At 39.3% G+C, this 27,920-nt stretch overlaps 1 protein-coding gene across 15 annotated transcripts in view; it reads left to right on the forward strand.

Moving 5' to 3' along the window:
* The window catches only part of DTNA (dystrobrevin alpha), a 223,983-nt gene that overhangs the window by 108,826 nt on the left and 87,237 nt on the right, over window positions 1-27,920 (forward strand). For 13 of the 15 annotated variants that reach the window (XM_054517651.1, XM_054517660.1, XM_054517664.1 and 10 more), the window contains 2 exons: window positions 17,060-17,127; window positions 22,942-23,022. In XM_054517651.1, coding sequence (XP_054373626.1) covers window positions 17,061-17,127; window positions 22,942-23,022 — 148 coding nt within the window. In that variant the 5' untranslated portion in view covers window position 17,060. Of the gene's footprint in view, window positions 1-16,896; window positions 16,973-17,042; window positions 17,128-22,941; window positions 23,023-27,920 lie in introns of those variants that run through there. The other 2 variants (XM_054517663.1, XM_054517641.1) reach the window with 2 other exon arrangements.

Below are 27,920 nucleotides of genomic sequence, written 5' to 3' on the forward strand. Positions count from 1 at the left end.
ATGGTTTATACAGTCTCCATTAGTGACAGTTTCACATCTGCCACTCTAGGATGAACCAGATCCTGTGGTTTCTGACAAATGCCACTTTTCATTGAGAACTTCACAGTGACTAAAGAGCAGAAGTGATTGTTGATTCCCACATTGCTGTCATTCATCTCTTATGGATTGTTATTTCTGATGTTGCTGTTCTTTTGTCTTGGCTCCCTCTTGATTTTGAATCTGATCACATTACAATTTAACCTTGCAGCATTCTAATTTTAACACTGCAACACTACAAAATAAACAAATATACAGATGAGATTGTTTTCAAAGGATGATGTTTATTTTCATTGCCCAGCTTGATCTTTTGGTACAGAATGAAAACTCTTCTTCTATGAAAGTGGACATCTAATGGACATCTTACAATATATCCAGAAATAGAGGTATCCTAAATCATAGGTTACTTTTGAAAACACAAGATGTTATGGCTAAAATTAAACACAGGTAAAATCCTGGCAAAAATGACTTCATTGTCATTGAAGTAATTGCAAGCCTTTTCATTGATTTAGTGGAACTGAGATTAAACTCTGTATTTCAAGAGAAGAATTTTCTCTCTTGCAGACATACGCACCCTTTCTGTTCCCTTCTTTTTTGCTCCAAATGAATGTACCATGCTGGAGAAGAGCCACTCTAAAGTTCATGACCTGTAGGAAAGTTGGCATGCCAGCTGTGGAGAAGCACCAGTCAGTGCAGGCCAAGCATGGCTGCAGACGTCAGCCGCTGCCTTTTGTCCACAAACAAGAGGGTATTTCGCTTGACAGGGCTGCAGCCATAAACTCCAGGTGGATTTCAACAGGCTTCAGTGCCCACTGTTAAGGGGAGAGATTTTAGACATATTTACTGGGACTTTGAGATCCCTACAAAACATTTTCCATAAGATGTTGTGCAGGTTGCATTTGTGAAAGGATATTGCTGTAGCAGCCTGTGTTGGATATCAGCTTAAGGGAGTAAGTCTACAGCAAGCTAAGGGATAGCAATTCTCAGAGTAAATGGCTTCTGACTTTTAGAAGTGTTTGTTTCTATGGAGAGATGTTAATTTTGCCCTTTGTGGCAGAAATTAGAGGAGCAGTGTTATGTCTGCCTTGTCCCAAGTGTTGATGCTGAGGGAGATTACCTGGGGGCATGCAAGTAGAGCAAGTACTGTTGCATTTTACAGTGGACATCTTCAAGGGAGAAGCAGAGGTTGTACCAGGATGCCATGTTTTCAAAGTAAAATTCATAGGTGTTTGTTCCAGACAAGAGAAATCCACCACAATATTTTGCTCCAGGACTCATGGTAACTCCAGGAGCCATTAAATGCAGATCTAAGTGTCTGCTCTTCCATCATTGAGGCAGCTTTGCCTCAGCTTCTGAAGAAACCTAAACCCTTTCTTTTAAAGAACTAACATTTACTTTCCCATACAATTACCCGCCTGGAATATAAGCGGATTGTTTACAGAGGGAAAAAAGAAAAAAGACAAAAAACAAGGAAAAAAAGACATTTTTCTTTTTTAAAGTCACCCTGTAAAAAGGCTGTATACCTTAAGATCCATTTTTTTTCCAAATCTGTACTTTTCCTCCATAAATATCAGCATAAATTGATGCATATACTGGAGTTTGTGTTTGATGCTTTGTGACTTTGGGAACAAGTAAAATACCCTTGTACCAGGTCAGTGATGGCCCAGATGCTGTATTTTGCCTGGAAGGACCAAAAATGTGTATAGAAATCTTTTTCATGCATAGAAGTACAGAAGAAATTATTATTCTGAGTAGGTGTTGCTTGTGGGAAGCTTAAAAAGTTTAATTTTAACAGGTTTTCTATCCCATAAACATTCAGGTGTTGACCTGTTTTGCAGTCAGTGTTTTTAATACTAGGGAAACAAACATAAAATGAACACTTTCTTTATCCTGATGTAACAACATGTGCAGATGTGACTACTGTTTGTTTGGTGTGCATGAAGTGAATAGGAACATCTTTCCCTTAGACATTTGAGAGAGTACTTCCTTGTACTGTATTTATTGTTTTTCTAGTCCTTTGCCTGTCAAGGACTGAGCAGTCAGGACTAAGATAATGTGATGTGTCGTTCTGATCGTAGCAAATACAATATTCAAGTTGCAGTACAGGGTTTTTTTTTAATGTTTGTAGCTGGCTTTTCTGTTGAGATTTCAGAGGTGAACAGAAAGCATTCAGATGTGAAGCATTGGATTTGGTGCTCAATATTTTTCCTCTTCAGAGTAGCTCACCTAAAACTGTTCCAGTATCTGAGTTTTGGCAGTGTTCAAGAATTCAGCTGATGTCAAAAACTGTTGCTGACAGATTCAGCAACTTTCAGGGCCTTAAAAATGTTGATTCTCCAACTCTTTAAAGTACCTGAGTTTATAATTTTTTATGTGTACGTATTTTTAGAGTTTTATAAATATATAATCTTAAAAACTTGCAAGTTTTTTGATGTTTTCTAATATCTCCCTCAAGAGAGCAACACTATTTCAGTCAGAACAATTTCAACAGAACACTCTGAAATTATCTGATGAATTTAGTTATTTGTGTCTCAATCTTGAGTGTGTTTCTTACACACCTAGCATGATTATCAAAAAAGCAAAATCTTAGTTGAAACTTAAGTGTGAAGGGATCCTGTTACTGTTTCTTTTCCCCCTCATTATTTTGACCTTATTAATGCTGCCAGGTTATTTATAAGCTACATGACTGCTGTGCTAAAACCTTTACAGGCTGACTGACTGTATTAGAAGCTGACTGACTACAAGTACTACCTGCAGAAGTGCTGCCCTGTAATGCTTTTCTGTCTCTCCCAAATCTCTGTGATGCTGTGTATCAGAGGGTACAGCCTTAAATAGTGAGGGATGACTGGCACTTGATAGAAACAAACCTCCTGGTGCTGGAGATTGCCATTGGAAATCCTTTCAGTTGTTCTCTTTGAGTGCAGAATAAAGATGTGTATGCAAGGGACTCTACCAAAAGGCCTCTGCCAAATATTTCAGCACTCTGCAGCAAAGGTGTTTATGCTCTCTAGCTGCTCTGAAAGTAGGATTGAGTGGCAAAATAGTTAATAAAAAAAATTGTGAGCAACTGTGAATAATCTGCCTCTCTGACTCCTTAGAGTCCCCTTTTCCATTCATTTGTGTTGTAAAACACAATTTCACAGATTGCTTAAAAACCAAGCCTGCAGCTAAATATTTACCCAATGGATTTTGTTAAATCTGTTCCAGTGCCTCTGGAAATGAATTCACACCTCTAATTCCTAAGTACCCTTTGCCTCTGGGCATCTGTAGTGAAATGCAGGTATTAGAAGAGCTGAAATCAGTTGAGATAACTGATAACCTGAGTCAATAAGCAATGGATTGAGGAAACAGAATGATCTTTTGTCTCTGTGGGGTTTGGAAATAGAAATTTTTGAGCTGAAAAGTGATTTTTCAGATAATGCTTGAAAAGTGATTTCCGGGCCTGTTGTCAGCCTTCCTTGCATCAGTTAAGTAGCAGCTAATTTAGTCCAAAAATATCGCCCACCAGCACTTCTTCTAGTAGCTGGTGAAGAGCACCTGAGGAGGCATTTGTGCCAAAAGGCTTGGCCAACCCCCTTTTCTAAGGGAGGAGTAGCTTCCTAACAACTCTAACACAGTCAGCTTGTGTCTTTAATGCATTTCACTCTTTGATAGGGTGTTACGGTCATATCAGTCACAGGTGAGAGTGGAGTTTGCCAATTCTGTATTTTTCATGTATCAGCCTTTGGCATCTCTTTAACACACAGGAGATCTGAGCCCAGTGCCCAAAATCCAGCTGGATGGTTTGCTCCCTTCCTTTGCTCTCTGTTTGACACTCACAGGACTAAGGCAAGAAGCAAAGTGGGTAAGCTGACACTGAGCACTCTGCTGCTGGACATAACAACCCCATGATCTAACACAGGGCAACTCTGAAACATCACAAGTCAGTAGAGGCAAATGGATTGTTTGGGAGACAAGGGAAAAACCAAAGGTAATAGTGAAGGCAGAAAGAGCATTGGGGAGTGGCATGTGGCTGCTGAAATAGTCTATTTTGAATATTCTATGTTTAAGAAACAAAATTATGAAATATTAAGAGGAAAAAAACATACCCACAAGTGAGGAATGCAAGATGAGCCTCTGCTGATAAAACTCGACTACATATTTTTTATACCACTGAGATTCTCATCCAGAAACATGTCTGGAGTCTCCATTTCACCTCATTGAAAATAGCATTGGGCCTGCAATATGTTTCGAAAGATTTACTGGGATAGTTTTAAAAGCCACAGACTGTAGGGCATGCACTGTATCTCTTGAAAGACTGTCTACAGCCTCATACATCTTTCACTTCGAGTTCCCCTGTTGAGATCAGACATTTTCTGTGTTTAAATATTATTCCTGTTACTCCTAATTAAACCCTGTATATCACACCTTATAATTCTCTCCCCAACATAAACAGCAGATAGCATTTTTATTCCCAGCTCATCAGCATTTAACAAAACTGTATAGATTTGATGTTTCTCTCTTCCCAGAAATCAGACTCTCTGCTCTCAGTCCTCTGAGTGTTTTCCTATCTCTCTGCCTCTCTCCTTGCACTCTGTCAATGGCTTCCAGACAACTTGGTGCCTAAACTAGAATGTAATAGTTGAGTGTAGTTGAACCAGAGCCAAACAGGAGGAGGTCTCTTGCTTCCTACTCTGATGTGATGCATTTGATAAGGCAGACCAAAAATACTCTGTTGCTTTCTTGCCAGAATACCCAGAAGAATACCCAGCCACATTAGACATGCTCTCAGAATTAAGCAAATGACACCTGAGGTGCAAATGTACTTATTCTTGTTTGCAAATATCATTAACCAGCTTAGCTCAAATCTGCTTATTACCAGCTCAGACACCTTCAATTGAGATGCCTCTGGACCAGTTTAAGGATTGTCTCTACTTACCAAGAGGGTCAAATTGGACATGGTTTTCTCCAGACAGTGGTGTGGCACTTTTAACTCACACAGATTTCTCCTTAGAGCCAGTTTCTGCTGCTCTCTGGAGTAGGCTGGTGGCATTTCCTACAGCAGTGGCTCGGTGTGTGGCTGGAGCATCGCTCGGGAGAGCTGCTGCTGGCTCAGAGAGTGAGTGGTTGTACACAGGGCCCTCTGGGGATGGAGGGGGCTGTAATTGCCCAGGCAAATTGTCACTATGGCAGTGAATTCAAGTCTGTTTTTCTTGTCAAAATCCAGGCCTTTAGACGTTACTGCTCTCTGCAAGGATTCATATAATGCTCTCGCTTTCATGGCCTAATGGAAGTGCCCCTGCAGCAGCCATGAGTACCTGGCCACTGGGCTGCTGTGGGAATGGCTCTGTGTGGTCAGTGCTTCATTCTGAAAGCATCTGTAAAGTGTTTTATCTCCTCAGAACTGGTGCATTTCACATAAAAATGGCTTGTAACAGTTTGCATTGCTACTCTCTGTCCAAGGATATATTGTGTCTTGCAAGCTGCTGGAGGCCTTAGTTCCCCTTTTCTGTAGGATGTCTCTGTGCCTTCACATTGACCACCCCTTCCTCTTCTCCCTCCAGCTGTCAGGCTTTCTCATAGGTGATGGCTCTTGAGTTTTGGTGACTGGTCTTTGTGAAATAACTCTTTCAAGTGTGGTGGGCCTTGGGAATGCCACCTTTACAGCTCATGGTTCAGTGGTTGAGTTTCTCTCTGGAGTCGTTTTTGAGGTGGTTCTCCTAGAACTGCTGTATTGTATTAGAAGGAAAATGAGATATTTTCAAAGGAAGGAGGTGTTGAAAAATTACTTTGAGGACATTTAGTCTTTGGGGGAACATGACATACAGACATAAAGTGCTGTGTGACAGTGTCTTGCCTGTTTTGGCACCTCTTATTTCCTGTTGTTAATGATACAAATGTCATCTTTCCACGAAAGTTGATGCGTTGTGTGCATTGTAGTGCAGTGCTTGTGTAGGAGTGTGTATTCTGTCTTGACTACCCTTAGAGGAGTGTTTCTAAGAAGTGATCTACTTCATTTTACACAAAGAAAAATCTTTAAACAACCGTTTGGGGATTTCAAAGCACATCAGGAATCTTTGCAGCCATAAGTGCCAGCCTGCTTAGATGTGCTTCTTCTGGGCTTTCATGTGCTCCCCTTGGCTTTCTTCACATTCCCTTCTTGCCATGGGAGAGATACATTCAGGGAACTGAAATTTCTCCAGATGAGAGTCTGCTTACAAGCCCATTTCAAGTAGCTGAGATATTTATGTAGTACTGGAGGAATTTTTATAATCTAAATGTTCTTTTGCAATATAATTAATACTGTTTTATTAAAAATGTTCCTCCTCAAGCATATACAACACTACCTCAAGTATAGCAGGGTCCAACCAGTGTTAGAAGTAATGTGCATTATCTGAGAGGAGAGACACAGAAGAGTGAATCACATGTAGCAGCCTGTTTCTGTTGTGTCCATTTACAAGCCATTATCTTTGAATTCAATATTTCAAGCATTAGCTTTCTGTTCTGGCTTAATATATGAGACTATTTGCTACATAATTATATTGTATTTCATTTTCTTCTGTATGCTATTGTAATAATGATATTGCCTAATAAAATAATGTCAGATTTTAATTAGGTTAAAAGTAATTTGTTATATTAGGTTTTTTATTTGAGAAAATGAACTAGCTGATAGTGCATATCAAGCTGTCCATTTTTTTGTTGTTTGCATTTGTTTTCATTTCCTGTCGTCCTTTACCTGTTGAAATAAGGGTGGGGTTTTTTCTTCAATTGTTTTAAGTTATTACAGCCTTCCACAGCCTTATGTCTAACACACTGATGTTCTAGTGAGGACATAAGATGCCTTTCTATTTATTAAAAGGCTAGTTTTGCAAAAATTTCTGCTCCTAGTTAATAGCTGCACCTTTATTTCATTGAAATAAATTATCTAGACTAATGTGAAAGAGTGTTATGATAATACTGTGTGAGAGTACTCCAGCAAAGGGAGGTTTAAATTTGCTGGGAGGCAAAGACAGAATACATTTGCATCAAAGACAGTTTTGGAAAAGAAAAGCTTGTGCTGACTTTTGTTGTGGGATACTTTAGGAATAACCAGTGATGTAGGAACTGGCATAAAGTGTACTTCTTTTCATAATTTATAAGAGTGTCATGAATAGCATCTCAACATACATCCAAATAATGAATAGAAGGATGAAGGGCTGAAAGAGTCTTCTGTTTCCTAACACTCTTCCCTTTAATTCTTTAATTCCTTTTGCTTTCAAAGTGACCTCAGTACTCTGTAAACTTCCACATCACATGCAGAAGAGCTGTGTTCTCTGTTATGTGATTAAAGGTTATCTTTATTGGGAGATACTGACTCCTCCTTGAAGTGCCATTTCCAAGTACATTCCCTTTTATGTAACCTACTGCTTTTAGGCTGCCCTTTTTTCTTAGACATTTATTAAGAACTAAATAGAAAACTTTTGAGCCCAGTTCAGCAGCCCATTCCTCTTTGGCTAGGTATGGTAATCACAATGGAATTCAAGCATATGCTTTGGGTTCAGTGTGTATGTAAAGGTTTTGCAGGATAAGGGCAGGTTAAAGAAAGCTTTTGTTGAACTGGAACCCATCTTGGCTTTTCTGTGTATTCATCATTAGAAGACTCAGAAATTCTTGTATTGACCTGTAATTTCTTGTCACTTAATTTTTATACAAATGTAGACATCCCATTGCTCATTTTTATTGCTGATTCTTCTGTTACCACATGGTACTGCCAGCCTACCTGTTCTGTTTCTGTGGTGTATAATGACTGTATGCTGTATTGCTTGTGTGGTTGTTGATGGGTATGCAGGCAGGCAGGTAGGGGACAAGAATGTACAGACCCTCATTTCAATCATTATGGCTTCAGCAGAGTTAGTATCTTAACTGAGTATCTTGAGGATTGAACTTTATTATAACTAAGGCTGCCTAGTGAAATCATTTTAAAAATGTATGTGAAATTTCTTTTTCCACCACAAAATTAGAGACATAGAGGTGTGACCTTCAATGAGATCTGGTACTTGAAAACAGAATTAAAGTTAACAAGTTGACATCTGCTTTCAAAGCATCATCATTTGAATGCAGCCACCAAAACAATCAAGTTGTATTCCTGTTCCCAAGGGCCACTCACAGAAAGGATATGGCCAGGTAAAAAAGATAAAATCTTATATTTCTTTATACCCTTAAAGCAGCTAATTGCTAAAAATGCCTTCTTCAGATATTAATTAGATCAGCCTGGAGGCTGCTCCTGCTTGCATTAAGGATCTGATTTCTCTCTGTGTGAGATTCATACAGATGCAGTAATCAAAGCTTTTTTTGTCTCAGAAGGTATACACTTAACCCAAATATGCTCCTAAATGCCTTAATTCCCATTCTGTTATCATTCTTCTGTCCTAGTGCCTGCTCTCACTGAGCTTCAAGACAAATTAACAGCTACCACTATGAAAGAGTATATGAACAATTTCCTCAGTGCCTCATCATTCTTTCATTTGTAATTTATTTTCTACCTTTCTGGCAAATAGATCTGGAGAGACTTGAAATTCCATGGGATTGTTTTTAAAGATTCTTTTTTTTAGCTGTGTTGTTTAGATATAGTTCGGGCTTTCTTTTCTATAAATCCATTTGTTGTAACATTTCAGAAAATTGAAAAGTGAAAAAAACCCCAAAGGCATCTGTTTCAGGCCTAAAGATAAAAAAAGCTTAAATACGTCTTGGTTGTGAGTTGTATAATGGAAAACATCCTAGCTGATAAGATTTTTTTCAACTTCTCTGGATCAGTGGCTATTGCATTAATTGTTTGGGTGCCAACACTTTTCATCAGGTAAGGTTACAAAGCCAGTAGTTGTTCTATTAAGTAATTTGTTTGACTACTCACTGTACTTAATTTTAGTGAGATTTTCCCAGTACATGCAAAGGATCTCAATAATTTCAGCTTCCTAGGAATGCATTTTCTCCTGCAACTACCATTTGGTTTATTTAGTTGGTTTTGTAATTCTGAGGACATGAAAGTACCTACTGTCCTACAGCAAATAATCATCAAATCTGTATTTACAAAAACTGACAGCTTGTATTATTAAAATTGGCAGAAGCCAAGAAATGCTTCCTAACACAATTGTATCACTGACAGCTTACTCTCAAATGAATTTGGGTTTAATTATGGCAGCACAAGAAGAACTGAAAGATCCCTTTGACTAAGTAGGATTTTAATTATATTTGATAATCCTGCAACCTCCTTTTTGCCTCTACAATGGCAAATAAAAAAGAAAGAGGACAAGACTACCAAAGTATCAGATTATCAATTAAATGCTTCCTGTGATAAAGTTCTTATAGTTTTTTATCCCTTGAGTTTCATTACAGTTTTGTCTATGAATTATGCCTTCTCTAACTAAGTGAAAGGAGTAGAACTACATATTTGAGTGTTCAAAGGTCATTCATTCTTTATTGATCTTGGCTTTTAGAAAAACAGTTTTAAAAAATCATATTTTGAGGGAAAAGCTATAATGCCAGTAAAATACAGCTCCAAAATGAGTTCCTGGGAAAACTCCATAAAAATATTTACACATCAGACAAATTGGATTTGGTATTGTATATCATCAGCTTTTGTGTCTGAGTTTTGGGGGCTTCTTCTTTTCCTGGAATATGTTTTGCGTATAACAAAAAATACATGACCATTAGTGGAGGTTATTTCTAGCTACCCCTTAGTTGAACTAAGGCTCTAAAAGGTCATATATAAAGGAAATTGGCATCTTCTTTATTGTTTTAAAATATTTAATAAAATTTAGATTAAATACAACTTTTTAATCCCATTTGAATAGAACTTTGAAATTATCCATTTAAATCTGTAGCAGTTAGCTGGAATCAACCTCTAATGTTTATCAGAAGTGATGTCAGTGAAGCCTTGGAGAAAAGATTTTTGGAGTTGACCAAAATTATTTTATTGGATAATCTTATGCTCTTAAAAGATGAAAACATATTTGAAGCACTGAACATTAGTTTTTCTTCCATATTTCATCCAAGAAAGTCGTTTCTTGTAGTATCAGGAAGCATGACTCAAAAAGAGCACGGCTAGAAAAAATTTTTTAAGCAATGCCTGTAAGACAGCTTTTTAAAGTTTCCCATGTATATTTTAAGTGTCAAGTAATCATTTTCTTATATGTCTTTCATGTTTGGAGTAGTAAGATTCTTTAAGAGAAGTTCTTCTTCATGTTGCAGAGAAAAGCTGGAAATTATACTGTAGAATTACCCATGAAAAGGATGGATGAAAAATAAGGATTTTGGGCCTTATTTAGGCCTAGTTAGGAAGATTTTGAATTCTTAAACCTAGTGCACATGGAAAACAACTGATATTTCCTTTGTCATGGCATCCTGTAGTAAAGTGCTGATTCCATACAATATTAAATGTTAAATGAGTATATTTTGACTCTCACATTTTCTGTCTCAAAATTATGCCTTTTTTTTTTATTAATCCCTTCACACTTGTTTTTTAGACCTAGAGAATAAGATTTGCACAGCATTCAAACTTCCTTGAAGACTGTGTCTTATGGAAATGAGTTGCAGTGGGTGCCTTATTAGGCATTTTTGAGTTTCCCACTAAGGATACAAAACTCCCAAGAGGGGGAGCTGATGAAAAGTATATTGGAAAATTCTTTCTTAAAAACAAAAACACATTTCACTAAAGGAATAAATCAAGACTGAATTTCAGTTTTTTTTTGGTGGTATTAAAATTGAAAAATATGATGAAAATGAGAAGAGTCAGACTTGCTGAGACTCATGTTGGAGATGAACTTAGCAACAGCTTTTGTTTTCTTTCTTCACTGTAAAAATCTCATCTAGATAAAATACAAGCACACTTTGTGAGTGCAATGCAATTATAGCTAGCCTCAGGAAAGAGCATTGACCAGTTTTATTACAGTGCCAAAGATTAGCCCTGGAATGTAAAGCTGAGAGAGGCCTATTAGGGACTTGGTTCATTAGAACATGTGGAACAAGACATTCATAAGGCACCAATAAATCCATTAAGGGGAAGAGGGCTCTGAAATGGCCCTTCAGGATTTTTATTATTAACTACAAGGATTGCTGAGGTTGGTGACGTCAGAAATACGGTTTTAGCCAGCACTTACTGTCCCTTTTAACTCACTGTTCTCCAGTCCAGGTTCACTTTGAAATAAGCAGCCATAACTGTTCTAGTTAGCAGAGCAGAATCTGCCTAACACAGCTGAATTTGGAGAAAATAAAAGATCAGTGGAAAATCTCCTCTCTCACACTGCCACGAATCCTGCATGAACAGAATCCTGGATGTTGACTACAGCTTTTAAGTTCCTCATAAAGTCACGGTTAGATAGACTCTAGCAGGCTCTTTCATTTTCATAAATCAAAATTTCTGATGCTGGTAAATCCTGAAATGAAACAGCAGTTTGTTATGTGTGAAGGACATTTTGATAAAACTGTCCCAAGCAATGGCAGACAAGAAGCCTGTGCTGCTGAAAAATGGTACTGCTGTCTGCTCAAAGCTGGGTTTAAATATTGACCAGCTGCATAGAAAATAGATTTGTCAACAGCATAAAAATTAGTCACTGAGAAACCAGAACATTTCTCTGCATCCTAATGCTTCTAATTCCCAGAGAAATCAAAGCTTCCATCATTTCATGGAAGGAAAAATAGCTTCTGTATCAGGAGTTTGAGATTTCCTCGCTAGGGAAATACAGACTGCTCAGATAAAGGGTGCTTGATCCTGGTTGATATTTTCTACCAAATGGGGGGTACTCTTTCCAAAAGTGATTTTGAGATACTCACGGTTGGGTTTACCAGTCTTGTGGTACAAAACTTCCAGCTAGTTGGGTCCCAAAATGCTTCCAAGAGTTTCAGAGCCCCAGCATGCTCAGCCAGACAGGACTGGGGCAGAGAGGTGTTTCTGTTTCCTGTGTCCCTGCTTGGACAGAAAAGCAGCTTTTGTCCAGCCTGAGACTGTCACAAGTGTCACTGGCCGGGATTCGGAGCCTCTTTTTCCAAACCCTTGCTGCATCACAACCATCACATGGGACTTGGTAAATTTTTCATGGCAGAATTAATCAATTTCAGTGGGCAGTTTTCCTCACTGGCATGTGTCCTGCCTCCTGGGGCACTTCATCTGTCACAGACAAACAGGATGGGGATCAGTGGCAGTAGTAGTGGGGTGGCTCTTCTTAGACCCATCAAACTGCATGTGCATGGTTCAGGTCAGGAATTTTTGGGTCTCCTGGGACATGTGTGGGGCTTTCCAGAGGGGAGTGCCTTCTCCAGGCATATAGGCAACTGTTTCTTTTGATGGTGTGGTGGTTTAACCCCAGCTGTAAAGTAAGTCACATGCAACTGCTCGCTTATTCCACTACCAGCCCCACCCCCCCAGTGGTAGGTAGAATCAGGAGGAAAAAAGGTAAACTCATGGATGGAGATACAAGCAATAATTGAAACAAAGCAAAATATTATAATAATAATAATAATAATAATAATAATAATAGTAGTAGTAGTAGTAGTAGTAGTAGTAGTAGTAGTAGTAGTAGTAGTAGTAGTGACTCAGAGAGAGGTAATAATAATGGGACAGAGAGATACAGCCCAAGATAAGTAAGTGGTACCCAATACAGTGGATCACCACCCACTGACCAAAGCCCGGCCCATCTCCAAGCAGCAATTGGCACCTCCTGGCCAATTGTCTCCAGTTTATGTAGTGGGCAGGATGCTCTGAGGTATGGAATATCTCTTTGGCCACTTTGGGTCAGGTGTCCTGGCCATGCTCCTTTCCAGTCATTTGTGCACCTGCTCACAGGCAGAGCCTGGGAAGCTGAGCAGTCCTTGACTTGGGGTGAGCACTACTTAGCAACAACTAAAGCAACAGTGTGTTATCAACATTACTCCCATATTAAATTCAAAACACAGCACTGTACCATCTACTAGTAATAAAATTAACTGTATTCTGGCCTAAACCAGGATGGATATGTTTTTTTTTTGAGCTAATGATTTAAATGTAGCATGCATTCCTTTTATCAGGCCCAGACATAGCTCGAGAAATGGAATGTAATGGAAATATACTATTTATTAAAAGAATGACATATAGTAGGGCTTAATAAAAAATACTATTTACCCTATAAATACTGAAACAAGAAAAACACTTATTTGTGAGAAAGATTATTGCAGTGCTCATAATCCTAGCAGCACAACAGGAAAGGAAAGATAAACGAGGCATTTAGTTCTCATGTTATGCATATTACATGATATTCCCACCCACATTTTATAAACCAGAAAAGTATATTAAACGATAGACCAATTATGCTTCTGATACATGATAAGCATGAATATGAAATTGTAGTCAAAATAGTTCAAATCAAACTATATTATTTGTTTATTTATTATTTTCTTTCTAGCACTACTAATGTCATAAAAGTTTTCAGCTTGGAATGTGGGAAAAAATGCACAGTATCTTTTTCAGAGGCTGGAAACCTCGCATTTGGAAAGATTTCTGCTTTGGAATGTCTAATATATTGAAACCTTAATCCCCCTCTAATTGGTACTTTACTAATTAGCTTGTGACTAGAATTTTAATTAGATGCACAATAGATGTTCTTACCTGCAGTGGAGGAGGTATTTCCTGGGAAGAAGAGTGAAGGGAAGAAGATAGTGAAAGGAATCTATAAAAGACAAATATAATCTGATCCCTACTATAAGAAATGTATACATTAATTAATATTTTTCATAATTTTGTCTCTGGAAGTGTGTTCTGTTTTTCAAAACACATTTGCTTTGTGATTTGCTTTTCTCCTGTGAAGAACAAATTGTGCATTTTTTTTTCTGTGACATGACTTGTGCTGTGAGTAAACAGAAATACTGGGCCACAACTGTAGTTAATTAGCTCAGGGCCAGCCCCAGGGACTGAGGTGGACACATCATGGGCTCAAAGCAGGAGTCTGTAATCTGAGCTGAAGAGTTGAGCTGTGTACCTGTGATCTGGATCACAGGGAGCAAGGCTGAAAAGGAGATGCCCAGCACCTTGACAGTGGCATTAGTTGAGCCTGGGCTGTAGCATATTCTAGAGTTAAAATGCATGTGAAAAGCTTGGAAGGGAAGATGCAGCTGAGTGAATTCCTGTCAATGGCGACACAGAAGTACCAATACTCTGTAGATGAGCATCATCTATCACTTTTTTCTATCAGGAAAAGACAAGAAAGAGGGATAGAATGTATCTCTCTGAAAATACTGCCACCACTAATGTTCTCATTAGCTTAATGGCACATACCCTTACAGAGAATTAGGATTGTCATTTGGGGTGAAGGATGTTTTAAAATCTGCAAAATATCTAGTGCAAGAAGAGTCCTAAAAACATAAATCTGAAGTTCCTTCCTTCTCTGAGGAAGCCTGAGCTGTGTGTTTATAAATATAAAGTTATTTGTCAGGCCTGGTAATCCCCATAAGCCCCAGCAGTGAAAAGGGTGATTCAATTTCAGAAGATAATGGGACATTATGAAAAATGATGATCAGGTCCAGGGAATGTTTTTATATGGGGAGATATACACAGTAAAAGTAAAGGGAGGATGAATTGCAGAAAACAGAAAAACAGTAAAAGAATTATTATTTTTCCCCCCCACTAAGGGGACACTTTACCAACAGGCTTTCTGAAGGAAGAGGAAAACATGTTGTACAATTTGCATGATTTGAAAAATACTTTTAGTTACTAAATTTTGAGTGGGAAAATTCATCCACATGGTGAATAAGGTCACAGGTGAGCCACATTCATGCTCTGCAAGATATTTAAAAGCAATAGCTAAGGAATATTTTTCTCCAGGTGTCAACATGAGGCAAGTGAGAGTAAAGTTGCACCCCTTATGTTTTCAATAAAATTTGTAGCAATCACTCTGAGAGCAGTAATTACTTCACAAATGTTAGAGAACATTGGTGGAATGAAAGCAGCACATTATTAACTGGAGAAACATCTGTAAGATTTAAGTGTCAGTTGTGTCAAGAAGTAGAAGATTATGTCATCCTTGTGCCAAAATCAAATTATCCCAATCTCAGTCAAATAACACAGGTAGTATGTGGTCTGAAAACAAGTTGCACATTGTGGAATAATGTTGAATATAGGAGAAGTCAGAGAAAATTATGATGGCCTATAACCAACTCTACGAGCAATAAATATTAATCAAAAATTGTGTTTGCTCTGAAGTATTCACTCTACTGCCCTGCCTAGTAAAAGATCTTATCTTTTCAAAGGGCTTTATTAACTCACCTGTCCTATGAGATCTGGTCATTTCCCATGGCAAATTTGTCTCCTACTGCGAGTTTCATTAGAAACAGAAAGGAGTGGGGAGCTCAAGCCATGGTTAGTGGAATTATAGTGCTTTTAATTTTTTATGGGAAGAGATTTAAGGCCGATTCATATAAAAAAGACATTACTTCTTGCTGTCTAATTAAGATGCTAGTTGGGCCTGGCATATCTTGAGGTATCTCATTTTGCAGGGAGGTTTGAGTCTTCCCTGACCACCTACCTCCAAGACACCAGCTACCTCAGATCAAAGGCTGAGTGACGACTCCTGTGAAGCACTATCCTGAGAGCTGTTATCTCTGCAGAAAGGGAGGATACATTAGCTCAGACTTCACGCCATGCTACACACATCCCTATCACTCCTGGACAAATGGGAGCCTACTAGAATATGAGGTGAATTTGAATATCCCTGCAAAGAGGCTGCATCCATACCCTTTGTCCCCTTCCTAGTGGGACTGCTGCTCGCATCACGAAACATCCGCCATAGATAGCACTTCAGCAGAGTCTTTATCAGTACTCTGAGAATTGAATAGGCTACTTGGAAAAGGCAGTTATAATGTACCACCACTTCATTTGAACTGTGCAGTTTGAAAGGGGAAAGAAAAAAAAAAAAAAAACACAACAAAACACCTCTTATGTGATTGCCTTCCTGTCTTTGTGAAATAAAAGGAAACTGGTTTTCTGTCTTGAGTTCTTTGGTGATGGTAGACTTCAGCATCCAGTACTTTCATCCTTCCTGTTGTATACATATGGAGGTTTGCTATGGGATACAGTGCAGTATTTTTGATTGCAGGCTTGTATAGAACATCTCCTTTATAACCTGTGTAGTGTGATGGTATTTTACACAGTCTAGTTGACATAAGGATGGAGATTAAAATGCAGGTCAGAAGTTCTAACCAGACTTGGCAGGCAGGAAAGGATATTGGTTCGACAGGGTAATTACCCATAGGAAGTGGTGATGCTGACACTAGTTTTAATTTTTTGAGTGCTGCTAAAGATGTTTATCTTCACTCTGAAAGCTTTGGTCTTTTATGGTTTGAATGCTGGCTGTGAGAGAAGCTGTCACTTTTCTCTCTGCTCTATCCAGCAGTAGTGCTCTTCAAAATAGTCGAAAGATTTTTTTCATCTGAAAACAGAAGGAAAATATATTCTTACTTCTGAGCTTTTTTGTGAAACTCATTTAACCAGAGATACACTGCCCTGAATTTGAATGAGTATTCATATTGGGAGAGTGCTTGCTTGGGTAAATAACATGTATTTTGTTATGGAGTAGAGATTTAATTGCTGTTGTTTGTTTGGTTGTTTTTTTTGTCTCCTCCACATAGAATTGGCTAGAACATAGTTTTCGAGACTATAAAATAATATCCGAATCTTTTATGATTTCTTCTCTCTTACATAATTTAAACTGAGGATTCCTTATTTAAGAAAACCTAAAATGAATTTCAGAGCTTGTGTTATGTAAGCCAGTTAGTTACATCAAGCAGAAAAACTGAACACTGCCTTTGGGAGAGAGGGGCGGGAGGGGGAACAAATGCTTGAAAGCAGAGTCCAGAGAATGGAGGACAGTTTGGGGACCAGGTTCTCCACAAAGCACGCCACAGAGAGGCTGGCAAAAGGCATCGGATACACGTGGAGCACCAGTCAACCTCCAAGGTTCTTCGGGATCAGTTTTGGATGCTTATGTACATATGTTCAGTCTGGGAATAATGCTTTATGTTTGCACATGATTTTGTCTTCCAGAATGATTGAAGATTGTGGGAAAAGAGGAAATACCATGGCAGAAAGAAGGCAGCTGTTTGCAGAAATGCGTAAGTACTTCCTGGAAATGTTTTGCTGTGATAGACCAAGCCGGTTGCTATGCAATGTCAGTAAAATTTATGCAAGCTTTCCACCTCAAATCTCTGTTGCACAAATGAATATCATGAGACCAAAACTGTACGAAAATGGGCTGATTTGACCAAAGCAGGAAAGAGAGGTTTTCTACATCAGATTTTTTTATTGAATTATTTTAATCCATAGTTTTCTTAAGACAAAGATGATGGAGTGCACAGGTTGCAATGAAGAGGGATAAAGGTCTCCAAAAGCTACATCTTTTTTTGGAGGTATCTGTAGTGGGTTGACCCCAGGCAGCTGCCAAACTCCCACATACTTGCTTAATCCCTAACCAGCTTCCAGCAGAATGGGAGAGAATATAGGGAGAGCAAAAGCAAGCAAACTCATTGCTTGAGATAAAGACTTGATTAGGTGACCGAAAGAGAGGAAAAAAATTACAACAGAAACCAAGAGCCAGTAATGCAAAGGTAGCTATTCCCCACTTCCCAAAAGCAGACTGATGCCCAGCCACTCGTGGAACAGTGTCTGCCTTGGAAGACAAAACTCCCCACCCCCTTCAATAAAACTGCCTACCCCAGTTTTATTGCTGAGCATGACATTATATGGTGTGGACTAACCTTTTGGCCAAGTGGGGCATCTGTCCTTGCTGTGTCTCCTCCCAGCCTCTTGCCCATTCCCAGACAGCCCTGGGAGAGGACAGAGTAGGAAACAGAAAAGCCTGAGTGCTGTGCAAGCACCCTTCAGCAACAGCTGAAACAGCGGTGTGTTATCAACACATTTTAGCCACAGATCTGAAACACAGCACCATGCAGACTGCTCTAGAGAAAGTTAACTGCATCTCAGCCAGACACAGTACAGGGACTCATGTACTTCATACCCCACTTCAGTGTAATTTTCTGTAGTTCCTAATGAAGTCTTGTGCTCCCTGCATCATAGTGTGTCAGGGATGTACCATACCAGCAAGGTTCCTGCACTTTTGACAGTCATCTCTAATTTCTCTTACAATCCACTGTTTTTCCAGGAAGTTCTGCTGTCAAGTTTGAGACTGTCACTCTGTCACTAGATTTACCTGAGTTTTGTGTGTAATTACTAAGCTTCCTGTTGTTTGTCCCCTGGCTCAGAGTAAACTAGGACAGAGCATCTCCCTGATCTTTGGTGGCTGACACTGGTTACTTAGGGCATTACTGGGACTGGAGTTAATTGTGCAATAATGAAAGGCCAGGTGTGTGCTGGTGAATTCAGTGTGTGTGAGCCCTACATCTGAGCTCTCCAAATTAAAGACTGCCCACTCAGATGGCCTACCAAGAACTGGTTTGGCCCATTCCACAGTGTCCACTAGCTCTGTTGTGCCCTGTAATTGTTTTAGTATCACACAACGCTTCCTGCGTAACTCATGAATATTTCTCACTGATCTTTTCTCTGTGGTGCCCAATGACAGGACCTGAGGAAATTGAATGAAGCTGTGTCATGGGAGGTCTAGGTTGGGTATTAGAAAGGGATTCTTCACCCAGAGGGTGTTTGGGCCCTGGAACAGGCTCCCCAAGGGAAATGGTCACAGCAGCAAGCCTGACAGAGATCAAAAAGCATTTGGACAATACTGTCAGGCACATGGGGTGATTTTTGGGAGTATCCTGTGCAGAGCCAAGAGTTGGACTCAATGATTTTTTTGGGTCCCTTCCAACTCAGGATATTCTTTGATTCAGTTGTCTCTTGTGTACAGCACCTTGGAATCTTGGAGGGAGGTGTTGTACTTTGGCCAGAATCAAAAAATGTATTTGTCCATTAGCAGAACATACTGTAGTTTTAATCATAATTACAGAGGAAGCGCAAGTCAGTGACATAGGTATCATTAATTTCAAATAGTTTTAAATACTCCTAAAATATTTAGGACTTTGCTGTGAAAATTAGTGGTTTGTTTCCACAGTTTTTAAGGCTGTTTTGATGTTGGATTGTTTAGCAGGAGTTAAGGGGGTGTTGGGAAAATCAGCAGCTGGAGGCAGAGGAGGGACTGTTTTCCTGTATTACACACCAGTAGTTATAGTCTACTATTTTCTTCTTTCACATTTTAGTATTTTGGCATACTTACTTCAGTCTGGTTTATCTCACGTGTGCTTCCTTTTTCTGTTTGCCTGCCTCTGTTCCTCCACCTACTGCCTGTGTACGCAGAGAACTGGACGTTCCAGCTAGGTAAAATGAGGGGAAAATTTTAAGTCTTTGTGGAAAAACTAAATATATTTTAGGCATCTTCATAAAACACTGAACTTTGCATTCTGAGAGTCCCTCAGATACCTCTGTGTGTGGAGGGTGTGCTTCACTGAGACCAAAATCCATCCTGGGTCACATTCAGCTGTGTGCAAGCCCACACTTTAACATGTGCAACAAAAACCATGTGCTCCTGATGTTCTACATATTGTGGGCCATGTGAAGCTTCTTAACATTCTGATAGGCATAAGCCTGTGGTAATAGGTAAACTCCACAACTTTCCAATATCAGAGTAAGAAAATTCATAATATAAAGGCTTTTGCCACTGGTTTTGGCTCTTGGGATCTACATCTGCAAGTCTGTGATTAAAACCCCACAATAATTTTACAAAGTGGGTCATGTTCCAGACTACACAAGATAGAAAAGAGGAGAAAAAAAAAAAAAAAAAGAAAAATGTAAATCCAACTTTTCAAGCCTTTTTAAGTGGGAAGTTTGTCCTGAACAAGGAATAGAAGGATTTGATTCTGACTTTAAATTTCGACCATTGTTTATTTCCCCTGTATTTTGAGAGGTCCAGTTCAGCCTTTTTTGTTTCCCTTCCTTCAGAAGAGGCATCCTTCTAGTTCCAAATTACAAACATTTGTGAATTGATATCATAATCATTATCACCTTCTGTAGAGTCCCGTGGTTTTAAGAAGCTTATTTTAACAAGCTTTAGCTTGTATTATAACTCAAAATGCTCTGTTGGACATCAAGCCACTAGGTCTTAATCTTACTTAGCCTGACCTGACATGCCCAGGTATATCCACACTGATGAGGAGTTCAAAATGTACATCACTGTTGGCACATATTATCCAGCCAGAAAACAACAGCCAAGGTTGCAGTGTGTCCCTGTGTTATTTTTGCAAACTGACAACAGTGTTGCTTGACATGAGCATATTCAAAGGAAACAGAGTGATACACTGCCAGCAGGCAGAAGAAAGGAGAGGCCACTGGCAGTCCTGTATGGAAGTTACAAATTTGCTCTCTCATTTGCAATGCTCAGTCCTGGACATCTTTCCTATTGTTTATCAGGACTCGCCATCACGTAAGTGATGGCACGTTTCAACAGAAGTCATTTGACAAATAGATCTCTGACTGTGGCAAAATGTAAATCACGACAAAATTAAATTGTCTATTCCATGGTCTTATCAGCAACACACCAAATAATATCAAAATAATACCATCCACTATGTGTGCAAATAGTAAAAAGGAAAAAAAAATCCAGCAATGTTGCCTACAAATTTATTTATTTAGAATTATTACTGCAACCTCAGAAGCTCAATGAGCCAGAGTCCGCTTTGCTTTCACTTTTTAAACCTTGTTAAAAGGCTGAAGTTTTATAAAAGAGCACTGGAAGTTTAGTGTTACCTTTCACTGAAGAGGGAAAAAGTTACATTAATTTTATTTATTTTTCCTGTTAAAAAGGAAAAGTTTAGTGTTGCAAGCTTTATCCTCCCTTTCACCTACAAAGAAATTTTCCTAAAGCTGTCAATGACATACCAATGGAGAAGGAAAATACCTGTATAATTTTGACAATAAAGGATATGATGGAAAAAACTCACAAAAATACTTCCCATACTTGATGTTAAGTAGTCATAGGAATTTCTCCTAGGAGCAGGTGGTGTAACTGGCAAAAGGGAGTAGCTGGGAGCCTTGGGAAGACGTGTGGGAGAATTTGGTCAAGAAAAGAGCAGAATTTGGAGAGAATAGAAAGTATCATTCTCATTTTCATGTCATAGGCCAGAGCACATTTGAAAAATTTGCCTCCAAAGGATGACCTTGTTTAAGAAAGTTTGGGTGAATGATGCTGCCACAGGCAGAATGGAAGCTTCAGGCAAGATTTATCAGGGAAGGAAGCCCTCCAATTGAGTCACAAGATGCAGAAAGGATCCCCCTCACTCTGGAAACTCCTTCTCAGAGAGTAGTCTGAGTAGAGTTTGATCCAGTTCTAGTCCCAGACTTGGTCAAGAGTTTATTTCTTAAGCATTATATAGATGTAATTGATACTTTCTATGACTTCATTATGCAGGATTAAGGATAGCAAACCAAATATATGCATAGGAATAAAATCTTTATTTAAATTGGTCATAATGATAACAATTAAGCTAAAATATTTTAACCAAAATTGTTTACCAGATAGTATAGATATTTGTAACTAATTATATTGGTCACTATTTATTAAATAATTTTTTTCAAAAATAGCTTAATAATTATTAAGTATAGATTGGTGTTACTCACCCATATCAACACTGTGGGCAAATCTCTTCCTCTTGGTCTGAAGGAATAGCCTTGAGGGGTGTCCCCAGTCAAGGGAGGAATTGCCACATTTGTATCCAGAAGGAAAGTGTTAGAAGTCCCTGCCATTAAAAAACAGAACTGAGCTTTTATGGTATAAAGTGATTGACTGTCAGTCAGATGTTTCTAGGCTCCCATTGCCAGCTCAGCAGCTTCAGATAAGTTATCAGTACTATCACTTGTTGCTTCCTTTATCAGGAACTTTGTGTGCCACATCCTCACCAGTGCTGATTTCTGTCAGGCAAGACTGTTTTTCATGTCCCCAGAAGGTTTAGCTTTGGGGTTGTGGAGTCAGGCTGGTCTCAGCATTCCTGAACACCTGAAGCAGCATGATCCACCTTCTCCATCCATCCCTGATAACTAATGCAGATGGGAGAAAATTTGAGCTGTTTTACCCCCACTTAGAGTATCCTGCTACAGATGCTAACGTGGCCATATGTTCAGCAGTTCAGCTGAGAAATCTTAAAGCATTTAGGAAGCTTGTGTAAAAGCAGGGCCGTATTCCACTCCCCTTACATCCTGACTGTACCTTGTTTGGATGAGTTTGCTGGACACTGTGCCAGGTTCTGCCCCCATACTGGCCCCTGTGTCCTGCCCTTGTTTGTGAGGGAGCTGCCACTTGGTTTGTTCCCATCTCTTGGGCAGCTGCTTTGGAAATGTTACTGGATCTTTATATTGCAGCAGCCAGGGCCAAGCTTTGTGTAGAGCACAGAGCTGACCCTCAGAGGTCTCCATTGCAGAGAACATACATCCTCAAAGTGGTGAAAGGCTGCACACCCCTTGTCATTGCCCCCTTCTGCAGATTGCCATAAGTCTTTATGTTACAGCACAGTATGTTTTCTGATTGGGTTTGCTGGCAATACCTTGCCCTGGTGTGGAATGTCAGCTAAAGATATTTGTTATGGGCTTTTTTTTGCTGAATATTAAAATTCAGCTGAGGTTTTCCCTGCTGTTGGAGCCTGGCCAGTGTGTCTTTTAGCCTGCAGCTTGACCAGATTGTTCTTCAAAGTGACAGACACAGTGGGCTGACTATTCCTTGCCTTCCTTTCTAAAACTCTTTTAACACTGTAGCTCCTGACATTCCCCTTGTTACTGCTCACTCCTCTCAGCTCTCTCTGCAAAGGAAAGAGCCTTGAAAATTGTTAAACCGAGGCAGCTCGTGTGTCCTCTTTGTTCCCTGGCTTCCCTGCTAGCAAAGAGACACACAGGTCACATTCCATCCAAATGTCACCGTTCTTCTCTTCCACTAGGGGCTCAGGATCTGGATCGCATCCGCTTGTCCACCTACCGAACAGCATGCAAGCTTCGGTTCGTTCAGAAGAAATGCAACTGTAAGTATACCAGTGCTTCTTTCACCTACATTGTTACAAGCTTTCCTCTGCACTCTGCAGTCTGTCCTTTGCACCGCTGACAAACCGGGGCAGTATGATGTGGCATTGCAAAGGACACTCATCAGAGTGCCTGGGCAGACTTCAAATATGAACCTGTTTATGTAAGGAGCTTGCCTCAAATGTGCCAGTGATTCACTCATAGAAGGGTGGGACAGGATGCAGGCCACAACTTTAATTAATAAGTATGTTAACTGCATTCTTCAATGTTCTTGTGAAATAGCATTTGTGAGTTTCAGCAGGGCCCTGCAAATTAAATGCTTTTATAGCAGCTCTGTGAGAAAAAATGCTGCTTTTAGTCCTCTTCTATTTAGGGTGCAGCAAAGTAAGTGCAATGTTGGTCAGACCGCTCCATTTCCAGAAGGCCAGCTAAATACAGCTCTTCTGAGAGACTGAACCTGCTTGTAATCTCTGCATATCTGTCTTATTCCCTCTAGGTTTTATTGGGAAATTTCCTACTTGATTAGTGACCTTTTTTAACTTCTCTTCTGAGATTCAGTCTTTTTCCCTTTACAGCTGCTTTTTCTATTAGCAGAGTCACGTGCTGTGAGCTATAAAGGCGAAATACAGATAAAATCTGTGATGGAGTGTGTACTTTCTTCTCCATCCAAAATAGTATGCAAATACTTAGAAGGGCAGATTTGGGTATATGTGCTTTACTGGACCTTTCCACACCAACTTAAAAAAATCCCCTAACCAAGGGCACTCTTGTCAGCAGTAGCAGTAGGGAGAGGACCAACACAGAGAAAACAAGTGGGTTTTAGTCCTCACATACAGACTAGAATGACAACCTGGCTATGCTTGTGCTGCACACAGCGGTAAGTATGTTAAAAAATGCTCACTGTAGATAGAAATTTACCACCCTGTTAAGTTCCTAGTTTTGGGGTTACATCTGTCTGTGTTACAGAAATGTTTGTCTTATGCTGTCCAAACATACTGGAGAGGCCAACTTGTAATGGAAAGTATTTTGGAGAGTATTTACTGTGTTATTAGCCATGGAGGTGATAGTTTAATCACTTTTGTAGCACACTTCTCATATTTTTAATATGTCCTTAGCTGAAGTATGAATTGAAGGTTTGGTATCACATTATAAGCAATCTGCCAGACACAAAACCTAGGGGGGGTTAGTACCTGCCCAGCAGCTGGCTTCTCCCATTCAGGAGCAAATGTGTTGAAAGACGCTATTATGTTGCATTCAGTTGGTGTTTTTTTAAATCTTATGTTTAGGAGGATAACATTTTCACTTCATTTTCATGGTAACAGAATACAGTAGTCTGAGGTGACAAAAGTATCCAATTAAATGGATGGTGCTAGCAAAGTATGTATGCAACTGCATGCAAAGCAAGTGAAAAAAAACCTAAGGGCTAACAATACCCTCATTGCTGGGAGTGTCTGTCTGGCTGAAAATATACTGGTTGTTAATTTTAATTTTGTGCCTTTTATTTATGAACTGTGATCTGCTTTTGTGGAACTGTTGGTTCTCCTCATAGAGAATTAGTGCAGATGTCCTGCAGTTTGCCAGCTTGTGCCAAGTAGCTCAAGGATGGGACTTAGCTTCTGGTCTCCATTGATAACCTAGGATGAGTAATTTGCTGATCTTGTTTAAAGATTTATACTGTATCACTCTTTCCTTAAGGAAAAAAAAGTAAAAGGAGAAACTTACAATGTCATGCTAGGTATTGGGTTCTGTGCAACTTAAGAAATAGTGCCTGCTGCTCTGGAACAGGCTGGATTGTGTGTGTCTTTTCACCATCAAGTACAGCTTTCTTCTTGTTGTTTCGAGTAGACTGCTGCTCTCCCAGATGAGTTTCTCTTATCAATGGGAAAAGAAGTCATTCATTCACCTGGCAGGTATTCAAGCAATGGCTATCCAAGAAAGAGCTGCTAAACATAGAGCCAGTAACTGAGCACTGCCCTTGAAACGGTTAATATCAGACCTCTGGCTCATGTCAGCTACTGTTTTGGGATTTTTTCCTCCCTACAGATACTGTCATTATGCACCACCCAGCAGTAATGAGACAAAAAAGAAAAAGGGGTCATGGGGAAAAAAAACCTTGCTGCTGCATCTGTGCTGCTGCATTTAGGGTAGACTATAACAAGAAAAATGCTCAAAGACAGTTCTGCTCCACTCCCAGTGCATAGCACCTCCTGTCACTCAAGCCATCCTTGTCTTCTTTCAGCTGTGCCCTCCTGCCCTGCCCTGGCACACTGGCCCAGACTTACTCTGGAAAAATTGCTTGGAAAGACTGTATTTGAGGGGTTCTTTTAAAGAGCTAATTTAATAAATGGCTGAGAGCTGCTCTTGGCTGCAGGCTGAAGGTGTATGAGGATGGAAGCAGAGAGCTGCTTTGAGTGCCAGAAGTGTTTGTTCCAAGGAAAGCAGAGCAGAGGCTTTATTAGCACCATCTTTTTTACCCGGAGGTGCCCATTAGCATAGGCAGTCATGGGATATCATTTAACAGGCAGCTACACTTATCACACACAGTGCTCTGTTTGTTTCTGCTGCCTTTAATGCAGACACAGACACAGGTTCATCTCCTGGCCTCCCTTTGAGAATTCTCTCAGTATGAAAGCAGTTTTTTTGTTGAAGCCTTCAGCAGCAGGCTGGGTTTTACTGGCAAAGTAGGCAGTGTGCAATGGGCAAAAATCATATTCTGAGAGCCATTCTCTCTTGCAGAGTTTCTTCTGAAACTAGGTAAATTATCTGGGTAAAAATAAGAGAGAACATGACTATTTACCACCTTTTATCAGAATATCACTACATATGTTGCAGCTTGAGTACTACTACTGTTGATCAAATAATTTGCTTTGTAAAATTATTTCATTTTCATAAGAAAAAGATTTCTCTGCAGATATTTAGCCAACAGTCTTCAAAATTGCAACTGTATGTCTTTCTGACAATTCCATACAGCTTCTGTAAAATACTCTGTTTGTGGAAAGTACTTCTTTTGTAAAAATGTCTCTGAGCATTTTAAAGTGAGAGTTCAAAAACAATCATCAAAGTGTGAAAAAATCATTATCAGTCATTTCAGTTATTTGTCAAGCAGGATGGAATTTAATCCAGTCCAGCCTTGTTCTTCAGAAAAGCAAAAAATTCTTCTTAAGCACTCATAAAAAAGTAGATAAATTTGAAAAATCTCCAATGTTATCTTTCAAAGAAAAATTCCTGCAAATTTAAGTGTTCCTCTTTACCTAAGTTAACACTGCAAATAAATAATAAAAACATTTACAAATTATTGTTGCCACACCTTTGAATCTGGTAAGTGCCCAAATGTGGGATGCAATGTGTTACAAAAATCCCAAAAGCAGGAGACATGCAAAATTCTGACTGCAGAAATCCTAAAAGCTGGGAAACCTTGTTAATTCACCATGAATATAAACTAATTTTATGCTTTTTATTTCTGCTGACAATTTCTAAAATTGGAAATAATGAAAAGAGAAACTCTGTAGGAAATGTAGGTACTTCTGAGGATTTGGTGGGAATAGAAAGAGATAATTGCAGACTACTTGCTGATTGCTTTGCAGAATTCCTGTAGCAATAGACCTGTTGCAATAGCAATAGTCTTCCCTTAGTTATAAATACCTGCACAAGACATAGATGCCTTTTCTGGGAAAAAAAAAAGAAAAAAATCAAATAAGTACTAAATTCTGGAGAAGATATTGAGATTTGGCCATGAATATTCCAAATGAATGTGAAAACTTGTGGACAGATGACCTTGGAGAACACGTTGCTGGTGATTATGTCATCTTTAAATCCCACAGTGTAAAGCCAGGAGTGTATGAGCTGACTGTGGCCATTTTACTGGTGGATGACTTTGGATATAGTCTTGGAAATAGCAGCATCCTAATAATTTGAGGTTAAATTTTATTATTTGGGGTAATAAAAGCAACTAGGAAGCAGGTACAGCTACCTGATGAAACATGCTGCATGTTTATTCCAGTCTGTACTGTACAAAATATACCAAATGGGAATAGCTGACTTTATCATATAGATTTTCTAAATGTGCTTCAAAGGGGGTCCTAGATAGTGCACACTTCAAGAGTCAAGGAGGGAGATGGAAAAACTACAGGTGAGCACTGTGAGGTCCGAAACAGTCACAGAACTTGAAAACCCTATGAACCAGTGTTGCTCTCACCAAGTCAAACAGGAGAGTATTGTCCTTAACTTCCCTGCAAGTGCATAGGAGCAGGTTTTGGAGCTCCTGAGTACATTCTCAGCAAACACAACTCCTGATCAGCACCCTTACTGCCAGGAAAATGCTGGCTTGGCAAAGTTGATTTACTGCTGTTTATCCATGGCATCCAGGCACAGAAGCATCTTAGGCTTTCCTAAAACAAGGATGAAAGACCACGGACAGCAGTTAGACCTCGACATTCACCAGTATCTGGAACCACCAAACCCACGATTTATAATTTTTCCCAGGGATCATTGTGCCATTGATTTATTTTATTCTACTTTCTCAGTGAGTTTATTAACATGCTGAGATGAAATACCATGTTCACATGCAAATTCCCTCTGGGCTATGGTGACAACCAAGAGTAGGACATAACAACAAATCATAATCAAAACCATTATATCATTAAATATCACTCACTAATACAGAACTATATGGCTGGAAAACTTCTGCTGTCCTTGATGAACTGTCCTAAATGTGTTGTGAGATCATTCTGTGACTGTGATGGCAAAAACAGATTTTGCTGATTTCCCTAGATCAGAATAAACCATTGACAGTTGAAATTGTGAATCAAAAGCTGTGCTGGTGATGGTAACATGTGGCTTAAGTGAAGCAGACAAAAAGGGAGCTTGTTTTTCTGGCAGTTTAATCTCAACACCTTAGGGT

Source organism: Molothrus ater, chromosome 1 (genome assembly GCF_012460135.2).
Source record: "Molothrus ater isolate BHLD 08-10-18 breed brown headed cowbird chromosome 1, BPBGC_Mater_1.1, whole genome shotgun sequence".
Classification (NCBI taxonomy): domain Eukaryota; kingdom Metazoa; phylum Chordata; class Aves; order Passeriformes; family Icteridae; genus Molothrus; species Molothrus ater.